This window comes from Gorilla gorilla, chromosome 1 (genome assembly GCF_029281585.2).
Source record: "Gorilla gorilla gorilla isolate KB3781 chromosome 1, NHGRI_mGorGor1-v2.1_pri, whole genome shotgun sequence".
Lineage (NCBI taxonomy): Eukaryota > Metazoa > Chordata > Mammalia > Primates > Hominidae > Gorilla > Gorilla gorilla.
The window spans coordinates 82,126,844-82,141,926 of NC_073224.2; the positions used below are offsets into that span (position 1 = coordinate 82,126,844).

Here is a 15,083-nt window from a genome sequence, read left to right on the forward strand (position 1 = left end):
TCTCTGCAAACCAAACACCACATGTTCTCACTCATAAGTGGGAGTTGCACAATGAGAACATATGGGCACAGGGAGGGGAACATCACACACTGGGGCCTGTTGGGGGGTGGGGGGCTAGGGGAGGGATAGCATTAGGAGAAATACCTAATGTAGATGACAGGTTGATTGGGTGCTGCAAACAACCATGGCACATCTATACCTATGTAACAAATCTGCATGCTCTGCACACATATCCCAGAACTTAAAGTATAATTGAAAAGACATATATAATACATAATCTAAATTTTATAAAATATTTTAAAAATAAATTTTATTGTGTATATTTGTGGTTTACAACACAATGTTATGTGATATATATTTATAGTAAAATGGTTACTACAGTGAAGCAGAGTAACATATCTATCATTTCACGTACTTTTTTTTTGTTTGTGTAACAAGAGCATCTAAAATCTTCTTATTTAACAAAAATCCCTAAAACAATACAATTTTATTAACTATAGTGCTCATGTTATACATTTGATCTCCAGATTTGTTTTAATCTATAAATCACTGTGGGTATAGTGCGTAGGACTACCTTTATAAGGGAGATGGGCAACTAAGATTTGGACAGATGGGAAGGAGGAGTAGGGCAATTTAGATTCACATTATTTCTAGGGAGAAAGGACGAAGGGTTCTGATTAAAGAAGAGGCTTTAAAGGTGCGGGAAGAGGAGGCTTCACTTATAAAAATATTGTCAACTGCATAACAATTAGTAACCAGGAGATAAATCCTCATAATTCTGTAACATAAAATAATCCATTCAAGAACAACTACAAGTTTTTGTCTAGGATATTTAAGCCATTTGAATCTAGTATAGAAATAGATCTCAAATATGAAAAAAAATCATAATTCAGGAGGCAACATAAAGAGCATTTTATTTGAAGGTTCCCTGTGTTTCATCTTTGCAGGTTAGTTTTTTTTTTCTTTTGTATTTTAGATAGTAATCTTACTTTCCTTTTCCTCCTGAAAGAGTAGTGTTTTTTAAAAAGAGTGACTATAATCAAACCCTTAGGCGTCACACCAATCCCTTTATTCTAAGTTTATCCATTTTTATCATCCTCAAAATCCCACCCTTTCTCTTCTGTATCCTAGTAAGAGTGTGATGGCTTCAATTAGGCTTTCAGTTGAAAGACTACAGGCTTCACAGAAACTAAAAAGCTATTTCAAGGAAAGCTCTTATGGGACTAAGACCATGAAGAAATTTAAAAATCTCTTTAGGCACTCTGAAGAGTATTATAAATCACTCATTCTCTTTCCAGGACTCTAGCTTCACAAACCCTGACCTTTCACAGTCTCAGAAGAAAAATCTATATTTTAAAATCACATTATATCTTCTCAGTTGAGCTGTAACTCATAAAGTCTATCCTACTAATACGTATATTAAAGAGGACCAAAAAAAACCCCAAAATAACCCTTTTGTATGACTATAATGATACTAACAAATACAATAAATGATTTTGAAATCTTGTGAGTAAAGGGTAAGTATGAAATTAACCCCAAACATACACACACACACACACACACACACATACATCCCTATATAAGTGAAGATTTTCAACTTTGGATTGCTAAGATTTATTTATATGTGTGTGCATATATTTAGTGTTCTAAATAGATATAAACATAATTGTTCTTGGCAATAAAGCAGAATTGGACAATTCATCTAAAATGAATAATATGAAAAGACTTAAAAAAGGAAAAAAAACTAAATCAAACTCTGACTCTAAGAGATTAATATTTATCAGTATGCAAATTTGGTACCTTCTTTATTCTAATGGAGTAACTGTGGGGATCAAATAACGACATGCAAAAAATGCTTTCAAAACCACAGGGCTTTACAAATTTTTACTATTACTGTTATGATTATGTTGATCCACAGTAGGATGGTTCTCCAAGTCTTTCTTATAAGACCTGAAAGAATTCACTGTTCCGTAAGGAAGTTAATTTGCTTTGAGAATATGCTGCTGCCTCTAAGTGTCTGTTAAAATCACTTATTTCACTGCTCATTAGAATGTGCTGGCAAAGCAGGTGGCCCCAGGGGTTCAAAGGATTTCTTGGCAGCCCATATTTGGATCTGCATTAGAAGGCTGTCATAATTCAAAGCAGCTTACTAGGAAATCAAGGGAGAGATAGGAGATACACAGAGAATAGAAAAATCTGCTTGATTGTCCAAGTGCTTCCTGATTCCTCAAAAGCACTGCTCCAAACTAAATCTTTTTGGATCCATCTGATCCAAGAACACCTATCATCACACAACAAATGGCTCCTACTCTGGAATCCATCCCATTCCAAAGATATGAGTGGAAGGAGTTCCACAGAAGTAGGAGGAGCGCTTAGTCAGTGCTATGTAAAGAATATGGGGCTGAGCAGCTGGGCACAGTGGCTCACGCCTGTAATCCCAGCACTCTGAGAGACCGAGGCAGGCGAATTGTCCGAATTCAGGGATTCAAGAGCAGCCTGATTGACATAGTGAAACCCTGTCTCTACTAAAAAGACCAAAATTAGCCCAGAGTGGTGGTGCGTGCCTGTAATCCCAGCTACTTGGAAGGGTGAGGTGGGAGGATTGCTTGAGCCTGGGATGCTGAAGTTGCAATGAACCAAGATTGCACCACTGCACCCCAGCCTGGGCAACAGAACAAGACCCCGAAGAGAAGAGGAGAGGAGAGGGGGAGATGGGGAGAGGGGGAGAGGGGGAGATGGGGAGAGGGGGAGAGGGGGAGAGGGGGAGAGGGGGAGAAGGGAAGAGGGAGAGAGAGGGGAAGAAGGGGAGGGGGGAGAGGGGGAGAGGAGAGAGAGAGAGAAAAAAAGAAAAGAGAGAGAGACAGAGAAAGGAGAGGAGAGGAGAGGAGGGGAGAGGGTGGGGAGAGGAGAGGAGAGAGGACTATAATTTGTTCAGTAAATGCTGACATTCCAACTAGGGCTCATTCAGACACATCAAGAAAGAGTTGAATTAAAAGTAGTCAAATGGCTAGAAAATTGTATTGAAAATAATATTAACTAAGTGAAAAATAATTCATCCTCATAATCACAAATACCCCCTATGTCTAGAAAACAATATAAATAATGTATGATTACATGTCATTTTAAGAGTCAGTGATTGTTTGCATTCTCCAAAATTATGCAGCAGATAACTCATCATTAGTATCAAAACAATACTTTAACTGCTCTAGTTTTTATAATAACTCCAATCTTTTCGATAAAAATATTTGGTAAAATAAGGGTTAAGTTTATTTTTGTCCTCCTATAAACCATTATGCTATCAAATTATTAATCCAGATAAACAAAGGTATTAATCTCTGTATAATATATTCAATCTCTCCCATTAAGTTAATAGCAGTATCCTCTTTTTTCAGAGAGCATTTACACCAAACAAAAAATGAGAAAAAGCAATATGCACAAGTTAAATTGTACATCAAATATCACTTCAAATTATATTGTTCTGAATAATATTTTAGCTGATTACTATGACTAACTGGTCTTAGGTCTTATAAAGAGACGTATATCTAAAACTAAACTACTAATGCACTCCATTTGATGTAACAAACCGAACACTGTAACAGAGGGCCAGGTAAAATCTTCAGGTTTAAGGAGAAGACCCTTTTACATCTTTAGTATTGAGAGCCAGAGCTAACAACTGACACAGGATTTAACTGCTAAATTCTGCATTTATGTGTTATACGTCAGGAAAAAAAATTTAAACAACACTGAGAATCACAGAACATTGGAACCGGAACAATCTTATGACACCACACCCTTACAAATTTCCCTCATTCTTAGATCTACTTAGTGAAAGAATCAAAACCAGAACCAGATTTCCTGATGCCCAGTGCTTTAAACTATACCAACCTGTCTCCCAACTTATAGCAGATTTTTACATCTCATGTTAAATAATAAAAATGCAAAATATATTTGGGGTGGTAGTATATTCTTCCCTGTCTCATGGACATTCTTTTAAAATATGTTATTGACCTAACCAATAGGAAAGACAGGGAGAGAAAGAGGGAAGAACCAAATTTGCAGAAACTTTCATTTGCAGAAATCTATTAATTTGCAAACCTCTTCATCTGCAGAAACCTATGAATTCTACTAATACTTTCAGCTCAACTTCCCCCATATAAATTAATGACAATAGAAGAAGCTTTGAATCATTTCGATTTCCTCCTACTCTGAAGAAAGATATTAAGAGGCAAAACTGGAATTGACAGGGCCATTAAAACATGACAATGAGTTTTTAACAGTCTTCCCTCTAATGTGACAGTTCAAATCATTTCTCCTTTCACCAGAGCCACAGAAAACTTTTCAACTACAAAGTCAGATTGTTGTATCCTTGAAAACAGAGTTGATTTCTAAACTTATTGTCACTGAAATTCTCTTAATTTCTGCTCAATTTAAGATCACAGCATACTATATCTCCAGTGTAGGCTCCACTGATGAGGAATTGTCAAAAATAAATGAGGTAATATATGTGAAAGTACTCTGCAAATGTAAAATTATTTTAACATATAGAAAACACTATTTAAAAAAAAAAAGGCCTACGATTGTGTTGCTGATGTGAAGATGCAACTTTCTTAGTGGTTAATCATTAGATGCATTTCCTTTCAAATCAGGAGCAAGAAAAGGATGTTTGCTATGATAGCTTTATTTGAATGCTATACTAAAGGTGTGGTCAGTGCAATAAGACAAGAGACAAATAGAAAAAGAATAAGGATTGGTAAAGGAAAAGCAAAACTGTCCTTATTTACATATAGCAAAGCAGCTGAGATAAGATCAAGGTGTTATTAATGTTTATTCAGTTCTGCGTGGGGTGTCCAGAATAGAAACTCAGAGGTGGACTGCTGAGTGTGAGGTATAATGCTAGTTATTATTCTAGAACCAATGTTTCTAGAAACAATGTTAGAACAGTTAGACTACACAGTTAGACTACCTTTAAGCCTTAGACTACCTTTAAATGGTTAGACTACCTTTAAGCCTTAAAGGTTACACATAGGCAGCTTTTGGGAATATGGGATGGGGGTCATAAAATAAAAGACTATGATTCAAATTGGATACAAAAAGCAAAGAAAAGTGGATGTGGAAGCTTGAGAATAATATTCCATTCTAAATTACTCATAAGTATGCTATACTAAATTACTCATAGATATGCTATCCTATTTGTGAGCTATCATCAAACTTAAGGTTTCCTGGCATGAGCACTGGATTACTAAATAATAGTAAATCAAGATGGGAAGGAACCGGGTCAATCACAAACCAAGCGGTCTACAGGGTCGACCCTGTAGGTCGACACTGTAGGTAGACCTACAGGGTAGGATGTATACATCTCTGCTCATATCCATTACCAAAGACTGTTGTGAAATTATTTTTATGTATATACAGCTCAGTACAGCATTAAAATCCTTAAAAACTTTTATTGCTTTTATTTAATACTATGTCTAATGTAATTTTGTTTTCTACATCTTCACAAAATTTAGTGTGATTTAAGCTACTTGTCGATAATAAAGTATCTCAGATATACATTTTACAATATTCTTCATTCAGAAAGAGTTTTAAAATGGTTTAGTCATGTTGTAAAATGTATACTGATAATCTAAAATGGCCACATGAGCTCTGGGAATGTACTGATGAGTATTTTCAAATGAATTCAAGGTTGCATTATTATTTGCAACACCAAAGCAAAGTGTATCAACTATTTAAAAGTGCCAATCGTTCAACTTTTATTTTTGTGTTTGGTAATGTTTCAGATTATTTCCCCTCTAAATATTACATAACAAGGCAAATACTATTTTTACTACAATGGAGCAAAATGTTAAGTCAGAAGCTGCAAGCACATTAGAACCATCTGTTTTAGTTATGTGAAGAAAGTATCTAGTATCAATCAGAGAAAAGCTGAGGGGAAAGTCACTGACTGGCTGAAAATATACTATATGCTAGGGGAAGAAATGTTCCATATGCCATAAACCAGACCCTCTTAAATAAACTTGGAAATGATATAAATTTTCCTAACCTCTTTACACAAGCCAGTGTTAATCAGCTTGCAGAATTTCAAAGTAGTAGAAAAATGTTTTAAATAATTACTTTTGTCCTTCACAAGCATATAATGAACATATACCTTTTTTTGTGGCATCCAATGGTCTTTGGTACTTTTCAAAGTAGATGATATATCGCTTTCTAAAGATCAGTATACTCTCAGATTATAAGTTACATATTTCTAGCTCTGAATGACACATTCATATAAAAATAGATTTCTAATCAGCATATATTTATAATCCTCCGAAATGGTTAGACAAAAAAATACGAGAGAGAGAAAAAGTATGAAAAAAAGAGACAGGAGTGTGAAGAGGCCAAAACCACCAACATGCAAGGACTTTAATGAAAGTCGTGCCATTTGCAGAATTAAACATTAATCCTACTTGGTTAGAATATGTAGGTGAGTGCTTTTATAAGTGCTGTTTTTAAAAAACAGTAAATTATAAAATGAAACAGATTTGTGAATATACTTCTGACTACCTACTGGCTAATATTTGCTACTCATTACAAAGGCTAAATTGGATTATTCAGGAACTGATTACCTAACTTACAAATTAGCCATGATGTTTGCCTTTTTCTCCATATTATTACCAAATTTTTGTGCAGTTCATTATTCATTAACCATCTCTTTAGAATGTTAGATATCAACAATGTGAGTATACCCACCACACTTCATTCTGCATTTCTGATAAAATTAATAACTTGATGGCTATTCTATACTGACAGAGACAGAATCTTCTGTATCCAAGCAGAGCACATTTACTGAAAATCAGGAAACAGGTTTTTTCCAGGCCTACTTATAATGAGGGAGAAAAAAGATTTCAAAATGGGATGTAAAAACCGTACAAAAATATATGATGTGACATAACTCAGAATATATCAACAACATCCAATAATTTGCCAGTATTCAACAATAAGCACACTGATTCTTACACTTGCCTGTTGTCAGAAAAATGGAGACAATTGCTGCATGATCTTTTCAGAAGGACAGAGTCATCCAGGACTCTTTTGAGCTTTTATAGCATAGCCTCAGAGGACCTTTTGTTCCTTTCCTGTTAGCAGGAGAGCCAAACTGAGGCTATGCTGCGCCTCCTCCCTCATGAGGAGGCACGAAACATGCAACCGAAAAGTCACCTTCTGGGATCAGTACTGAGGATCTCATAGCGTGTGTGCAAAGCAGAAAACATGGCATAGTGCAAATAAGAAATGAAGACAGAGTAAAAAAATCCTTAAACGGGTTTCTAAAATATAGCTCTGTAAAATAATTTAGAAAAAGTGAGGAAGAGGGTCCTACCTTGCAGATCTTATAGAGCGATTCTTGACCATCTCCTCCAGTATCTTTAAAGTAATCATGTGCGGGAAATGTACGATGAATATCTCGAGTAATAACACTCTCCTGGGCTGAGTCCTAAAAAAGAAAGAAAATAGACCTGGTTATTAAATTTTTTCCCAGTTATGAAATATAATATATACACATGGTAAAAAACTCAAACAGCAAGAAAAGTAAACAACAGAAAAACATAAAAACTTCCCTTCTATCCCAGACCCATAGTCCTATACCCAGGATAAGTGCTACCAACAGCTCCTTTGTATATTTTCACCCATCTATCTATACATATTTGTGTGTGTATGTATGTTTATATGGGGAGAAGGGGCAGGGATGGAGGGAAGTTGTATACATACATCTCCATTGAAGCAAACTAGACTGTTTCTTTCACTTAATGGGATAACATAGAGTGTTCCTTATCAAGACATGTACATATAGTTTATTCTCTGTAGGAGTGGTTACTTTTTAAAAATAAGGTATATCTGGATATAGATATATCATAATTTACTTAACATTCTCCTATTAATGACCATCTTCTTTGCATTTTTTTCTATTTATATAACAAACAATATCATAAGGAATATTTTATACATGTCTTATGCACGTGTTCAAGGATAAATTCCTTGAGGTTTAATTGCTAAGTCAAAAGTTACATGCATTTCCAATTTTGATGAATGTACTCTCTCTCTCCAGAATTGTCATTCCAATACATACTCCAAACAATAGTAGAGTATGTATTTCTCATCTGTCTAATACCACAAATTATCTAATTTTTAAATCTGACAATCTGATAAAAACTCAGACCATGGTCATTTAAAAAGTAAAAATACTATCAATCTTTCCCAGGTTAATTACCCAACAAACTGATTCCACAAAACAGGAAGCTACAGGCTACTATATTAAGATGATCTCTTTTTTTTTTTTTTTTTTTTTTTGAAGTAGAGTCTCACACTGTTGCCCGGGCTGGAGTACAATGGCACGATCTTGGCTCACCGCAACCTCCGCCTCCCGGGTTCAAGCGATTCTCCTGCCTCAGCCTCCCAAGTAGCTGGGATTACAGGTGCCCGCCACCACGCCCAGCTATTTTGTGTGTGTGTGTGTATTTTTAGTAGAGATGGGGTTTCACTGTGTTGGAACAGGCTGGTCTCAAACTCCTGACCTCGTGATTCACCCACTTCGGCCTCCCAAAGTGCTGGGATTACAGGTGTGAAGGATGATATCTTCTTTAAAGATAAGCCTAGATATTTGTTGAAGACAAATTTAGAAACCAAAACCCCAAATTGAGTGAAATTCTAGCCTTATAAAAATGATTAAACATTCTCTTGATTTTACTTTATTCCTAGAAATGTTTATCTTTTTAAATGTCAAGAAAATAGTATGGGGCTACTTATAGCAACACTGATGGTGAAAATATTTTGTACAATTCACATCAGACTACTAATTGCAAATTAAAAGAATTGCTTAATGTCTTATTTCCATAAAGATTTGAAGAAACTTTCTCTTCAGTCTCAAATCAAGAAAGAAAAAAAGTTTAATATACGTTATTTTAATGAATGCCATTTCTCTTTCTCTTGATAGCTGCGAAGTATACAAGAAGGGGGTGGTTGATTAGCTCTAAGGTAAGCCATTACCCTTTCTTGCTGCCTTCATTTCAGTTGCTATTTCATGCTGGGTGGTAATTAGATCTTATATACAGAAAGAGAGGAAGCAAACCAAAAACTTCCAAATTTGCTAGCAAACACTGAACATATTACAAATCGATCCAGAGGAAATTCTGATGGCTTACAGGAATGAAATGCTAAACCTGAATTAAAATAGAGCCTTAAAAAAATCACCATAACTTCAGTAAAAGGATACAGAGAAAATTTATATTTGCCAAGGTAAATGTAGTTTCTAATGATAAAGAAAACTGCAGGGTGGGGTGGGGGTATAGAATAAGGTAAGTATAAAGGTATTATATAAAGTGATATATTATGAAACATTTGTTTTATCTTGTCTGGAGTCTTGAGTACAAAAATCTGGTAACCAGGCAGACCAAAGTTTTCACTGCCAGGTTTTCTCCAACAGAAGAGCTCTCTTCCCAGAAGTTAATAGTTTCCACTTATAAACTACCTGAAAGATGAGGAATGAAAATGTTACTACTGCCATTGCTGAACTGTTTCAGGGGCAAATATGTGCCTACTGGCCCGCAGGATAACTCTTTTTGTACTTTTCAGGACATTAAGAGAGAAAAATCGTTGGACTGTATTCCCTAGAAACTGATTATGCATTTAGCATTATGCTGTGTTTAAATGGTTCCAATAGTCTGATTCAGGGAAAGAAAAATTGGTATAAAGAAAAAAATCTGGAGAGTAAATTTGCATAATACTGAGTAATTTTTTTCTATGCACACTTGATCTTCCATATTTAAGAAATAAAGGACAAAATCAAATGAAAATAAAATCACCTTGTCCTTACTTAATAAAATTTCCTGGCCAGGCGCAATGGCTCATGCCTGTAATCCCAACACTTTGGGAGGCTGAGGCGGGTGGATTGCCTGAGCTCAGGACTTCGAGACCAGCCTGGCAACACGGTGAAACCCAGTCTCTACTAAAAAATACAAAAAATTAGCCTGGCATGGTAGCACATGCCTGTAATCCCAGCTACTCAGGAGGCTGAGGCAGGAGAATCGCTTGAACCTGCGAGGTGCAGGTTGCAGTGAGCCGAGATCGTGCCACTGGGCGACAGAGCGAGACTCCGTCTCAAAAAAAAAAAATTAATTAAAATAAAATTCCCCTTCCTAGGATTACTTTTAAATGTTTAATACATATGTGTTCCTAGAGTTTTCTTCTTATACAGTGCTCTCATTTGGCTAAGGGAATAATTTCTAGAACTTCACTTTATAGACTAAATAAGGTACTTTGCTACATTATTCACTGATCCATCTCATATGATTAAAGGTCAACAGATAGAACAGAGTCTCGTAAACAGCCTAATAGGAATGAAATTGTGTACTGAACTTGTGAAAATCAAAAGAAAATAATTCTGTTTTTGAAGCAAAAGCTAATGTCAACCCACCTTCCAATTACCCATAACAGTTGAGAGTAGAAACAGTTTATGTTTCAGGAATGCACATCTAATCATCCAAATTCACTCACTCACTCATTCAACAAATATTTGAGTCAAGAAAGTTACAAAACCTAATATTCTGCAAAAGGAAAACAAAACAATTTTTCTCCTCAATATTAATTCCTTTCTTTTTAGACTTATTCTGATTGTAGTGGTCAATTTTTACAAGAAATATAATGAAGAAAGAGGAAGGACAAAAAGAGGCTCAATAATTCATCATCTAAATATCTGGAGCTAAGGGCTTTCTTATGATATTTTATTTTTATATGGCTGAAAACATTTTATAGCACAACCAAAACTGATATGAATTCATTTTCTGAGAAGATTCCCATATATGCAGGGGCTCCCTAAGTCCTGCCAGTTTTCTCCAGAATGAGAAGAGGGAACAAGTCATTCCTTTAGGGCAGCCACTTCACCAATATCTAGACGCATAAATTGCTCCACAACTTACTTCTCAGCAGGTGTATCTCCCATTTTGTACCTCAGAGTCCAATACAATATTATAATGGCCTTGAAGCCAGATAAACTCATTGATTCTATTTCCACTTTCCTCACTTAACTCCTATAGGATCTCAGACAAGTTATTTAATCTTGCTAAACTACAGTTTCCTCATGTGTAAAATGGGATGTTAATATCAAATGCATGTTACTTAAAATAATATTATTTAGAATGTATGTGAAGTACTTAGCATATTGCCTAGTATAAACTGAGTACTTGTTAAATAAATAAAATTATTAATTAATGACAAGAAATATTTTTCCCATTTCCATAAGAATCATTATTCAACTGTTTAAAATTTTCGGTGAATATACATTTTAGACATCCTTCTGTATCTGTATACCTAAATAAACAACTGTTTTCTGTTACATTATGATTATGAAACCAATTCCTTTAGAGATTTACAACACAATGTTGGATTAATGCACACACACTCTGTTTAATTTCCAATCATGTATTTTATGTGTCCTAAATTACCCTTTTTTCTATGAATCCATTCATAAAAGCAACAGTGAACAACTATTCAGATAAAGTACTGCTTTTATCAACTAATACACACTCTGGCCCCAGCTTTGCATGTAACCCACATAATAAAGAAAGATGTACACAAATATGTCCAGAAGAAGGATAGGAAGGACAGGGTACAATAGAATCTAAATTTGCCAGAGCAGTCACCATTTCCATCATTACTTTAGAATTTAGCTTTTTAAGATAAAAAATAGTTGAAGTCATGTATGGAAAGGACAAAAACCACTATCACAAGTATATGCCTCCTTTCTGGACCATCACCACCAAGAATGTAACTCATAGGCAAAGTTCTTGAGAGTATCCTTTCTCCTGCCTCAGTCAGGTTGGTCTATAAACAAAAGCTGACTCAGACCACAAAGTAGAAAGAAGTTTGTCATAAAGTCTGAAAAACTGAGTTTTATCTCCCATACCCCATGCCCTTGACATTATCATCACAGAGAAACTAAATCTGCCTTTCAAGGATTCTCTTTAATTTCCAAACCATTAGGTAGTAAGACTAAACTTATTCTCAGAAAAAGACATTGATCTCTACTGGATAAAATCATAGTCCAGCAGAGAATACAATTTAGCTTGTTGAAGATCAGCTTAAAACCAACTTTATGAGATATAAGCAGCTTGCTTAACTTTTGATCAATTTAAAGTAGGTTCAATTTAGTGCCTGTTATCAAGAGTATTACATGAACTGTTCTCCCAGTATAACTTATATACACTGACATGTTTGCAATTCTCTTAATTCTTTTTCAAAGAGAATCATCACTTACTTGCTCATTGTGAGAAAGAAATGAATGCAGCATTGAAGTGTCAACAAGCATTAGGAAGACAGCTTTGTATGACCACAGCCTATTTGTTATTTTTTATGAACCAATTTCTGGGCTGTCAACAACTAGAAAGGTATTTTAGTGAGGAAGACTGTTTTCAAATGTAACCTTAGCAGCGGCAGAAGTGTAAAAGTAATATCCTGTCAAATGAACACTGTGTACCTTGATTTACCACATTTTAAAAACTGTGACAGCATCTTTTTTTATTAATCCCTATTATCAAATCCAAAGTGTAAGCTGTATTTTCACTTTAAATCTACCACAAAATCATTTCATCTTTATAAGTATTATACCGTACCAATCTGTTAGTGCCATTAAAAATGCCAATATAGACTGTCCCTAGCACAATCAGTAGGCAGATAAATAATTCAAAGCTGAAAAACTCTTTGACCTTAGACTTTGCCTTCTATTCTTACTCCACAGGGAGCCTCCTTTAGTTCTATGTTGGATGATAAAACATCACAAATTGGTCTGCTAACATGTTCCTGAAAGCAGATGGGTTTGCAGTGGTCGGTCTGATTTATTCACCTTGATGTTTGCCAAAAATCCATAGAGGCAGAGATGAAAAGAGAAAATATAAAAGTGTACTCTAGTTTCAAACATGCTACTAAAATCATGAACTAGAAACAATAATACAAAAGGGCTGGGCCATTGCCAGCCTTTGTTCCTTGAATATGGGGTGGGGGGAGTCTTAAGTGTGGAAATACAGAAGCAAAGGAAAAAACCTCAATAAAATCATATTGTGAACAAACTGCTTCCCAGTCACTGCACACAAATGCTGCCAAACACTTCAGAATCAAAGCCAGACACAATGGTCAAAAATATAAGCCATATTCTAGCTTCAGGTAGAAATAAATCTCTTCAGGGAAAGAAGCTACAATGAGAACTAAAGGGAGGCGTGTAGAGAGGAGAGGAGGAAGCGTATTTCGAGAGCAGTCAATATTCATGAGGTGTACCTTGTTCTTGAAGGAAGTGCTGGGATTCCAGTGGAAAATATTTGAATAGAACAAAGCATTCTTTAAAGACTATAAGACTAGGAGGCACTGAGGCCTATGGGCATAGCCTGGATTTCCCACAGATTCTAAGCAATCTAGGTCAGAGTTCCAGATGACTGTCTACCACAAACGTGGGGTTAGACTCCAGTTACACCTACCCAATACTCCTGTGGTCACATTTGGATATGCCTTCGTTCTCAGGGTTGCTGACTGTTCAATGTTCCAACTGGGGAACTTGACATTTTTGGAATTAATATCAACAGGCAATAATGAAACCTGCAACTCCTTTTAGGATAAAGCACAATAGCTGAACTCCATGCTGTTATTTTCCGAAGTTATAAATATTTCTCATTTTGCATTATCTTTAAAATTGTGATTTTTATCAAAACAGCTCTTTGAACTCTTTTGAAATACATACAAATTTTAAGAAAGAGCTCCATGTTTATTATCCACTGTATAAAAATAATACTCTTTTACTTCTCTGAAAAACTTTTAAGGAGTGCCTCGATAAAACTAGGGTTTGATAAACATGCCTATTTTAACCTAATTATTACAGTTTAAAATTTTATAACTTTGACCATGGGTGCATCCATATATGGCCAAATTTAGTAATTATTTTTATAAGCTGAATAATTTTTAGTAATTTTAGAAAACATTCTACCACTTCCTCAATCACTTTAGATGCTTCTCTTTGAAATTCTTCAAGCTCAATTACATTTTCATAAATTCAATAATACAAAAAGTGACTGTAAGGCCAGATGCATTGGCTCACACCTGTAATCCCAGCACTTTGGTAGGCTGAGATGGGAGGACCACTTGAGCCCAGGAGGCTGAGGCTCCAGTGATCTGAGATCATGCCACTGCACTCCAGCCTGGGCAACAGAGTAAGGCCCACTCTGAAAACAAACAAACACACACTACCCCACAAAAAGTGAACGTATATAAAAATTAAGCTTTCTGTTTGCTGAATAGTACAAACTCATTCATGTATTCAACAAAAACTTTTCTTAGCACTTACTAAGAATCAGGCACTATTCTAGATGTAGAAGATATAATTGTTAGCAAGAATAAGTCTCTGACTCTACGGAGCCTATAATCTGGTAGTAGGGAAGAAAGACATTAAGCATATAATGTTGATTGGTTAGTAAAAAGTAACATAAAAATAAAGCAAGATAGGCCAGGCACAGTTGCTCATGCCTGTAATCTCAGCACTTTGGGAGGAAGAGGTGGGTGGATCATGAGATCAGGAGTTGAAGACCAGCCTGGCCAAGATGGTGAAACCCCGTCTCTACTAAAAAAATACAAAAATTAGCCGGGTGTGGTGTCAGGTGCCTGTAATCCCAACTACTTGGGAGGCTGAGGCAGGAGAATTGCTTGAACTCAGGGGGGCGGAGGTTGCAGTGAGCCAAGACTGCGCCACTGCACTCCAGCCTGGGTGACAGAGTAAGACTCCGTCCAAAAAAAAAAAAAAAAGGCAAGATAAAGAGATAGTGAGGAAAGGGCTGACCTATTAGGTAGGGTGGTTTTGCCTCTCTGAGTGAGATTATTTAGAGAAATATTTAGAGAAAGAGTGTTACAGTCAGAGGGGAAAGCAATGTGCAAGGCCCTGAAGTGGAAGTGGAATGGCAATACTTCTCTTAACATTTTCCATCATTTTTCTGACCTTTATGTTTCCAGTGTCTTCAATGAATTGCCAAAAATGATTCCAATATTTTTCTGGATTAACTTATCTCAGAAATTTATAA

General features: G+C 35.7%; 1 protein-coding gene across 10 annotated transcripts in view; it reads right to left on the reverse strand.

The window, feature by feature from the left end:
- Positions 1-15,083, reverse strand: part of RABGAP1L (RAB GTPase activating protein 1 like) — an 815,258-nt gene that overhangs the window by 352,638 nt on the left and 447,537 nt on the right. For all 10 annotated transcript variants that reach the window (XM_031012360.3, XM_055366257.2, XM_055366261.2 and 7 more), the window contains one exon: positions 7,358-7,471. In XM_031012360.3, coding sequence (XP_030868220.3) covers positions 7,358-7,471 — 114 coding nt within the window. The remainder of the gene's footprint in view (positions 1-7,357; positions 7,472-15,083) is intronic.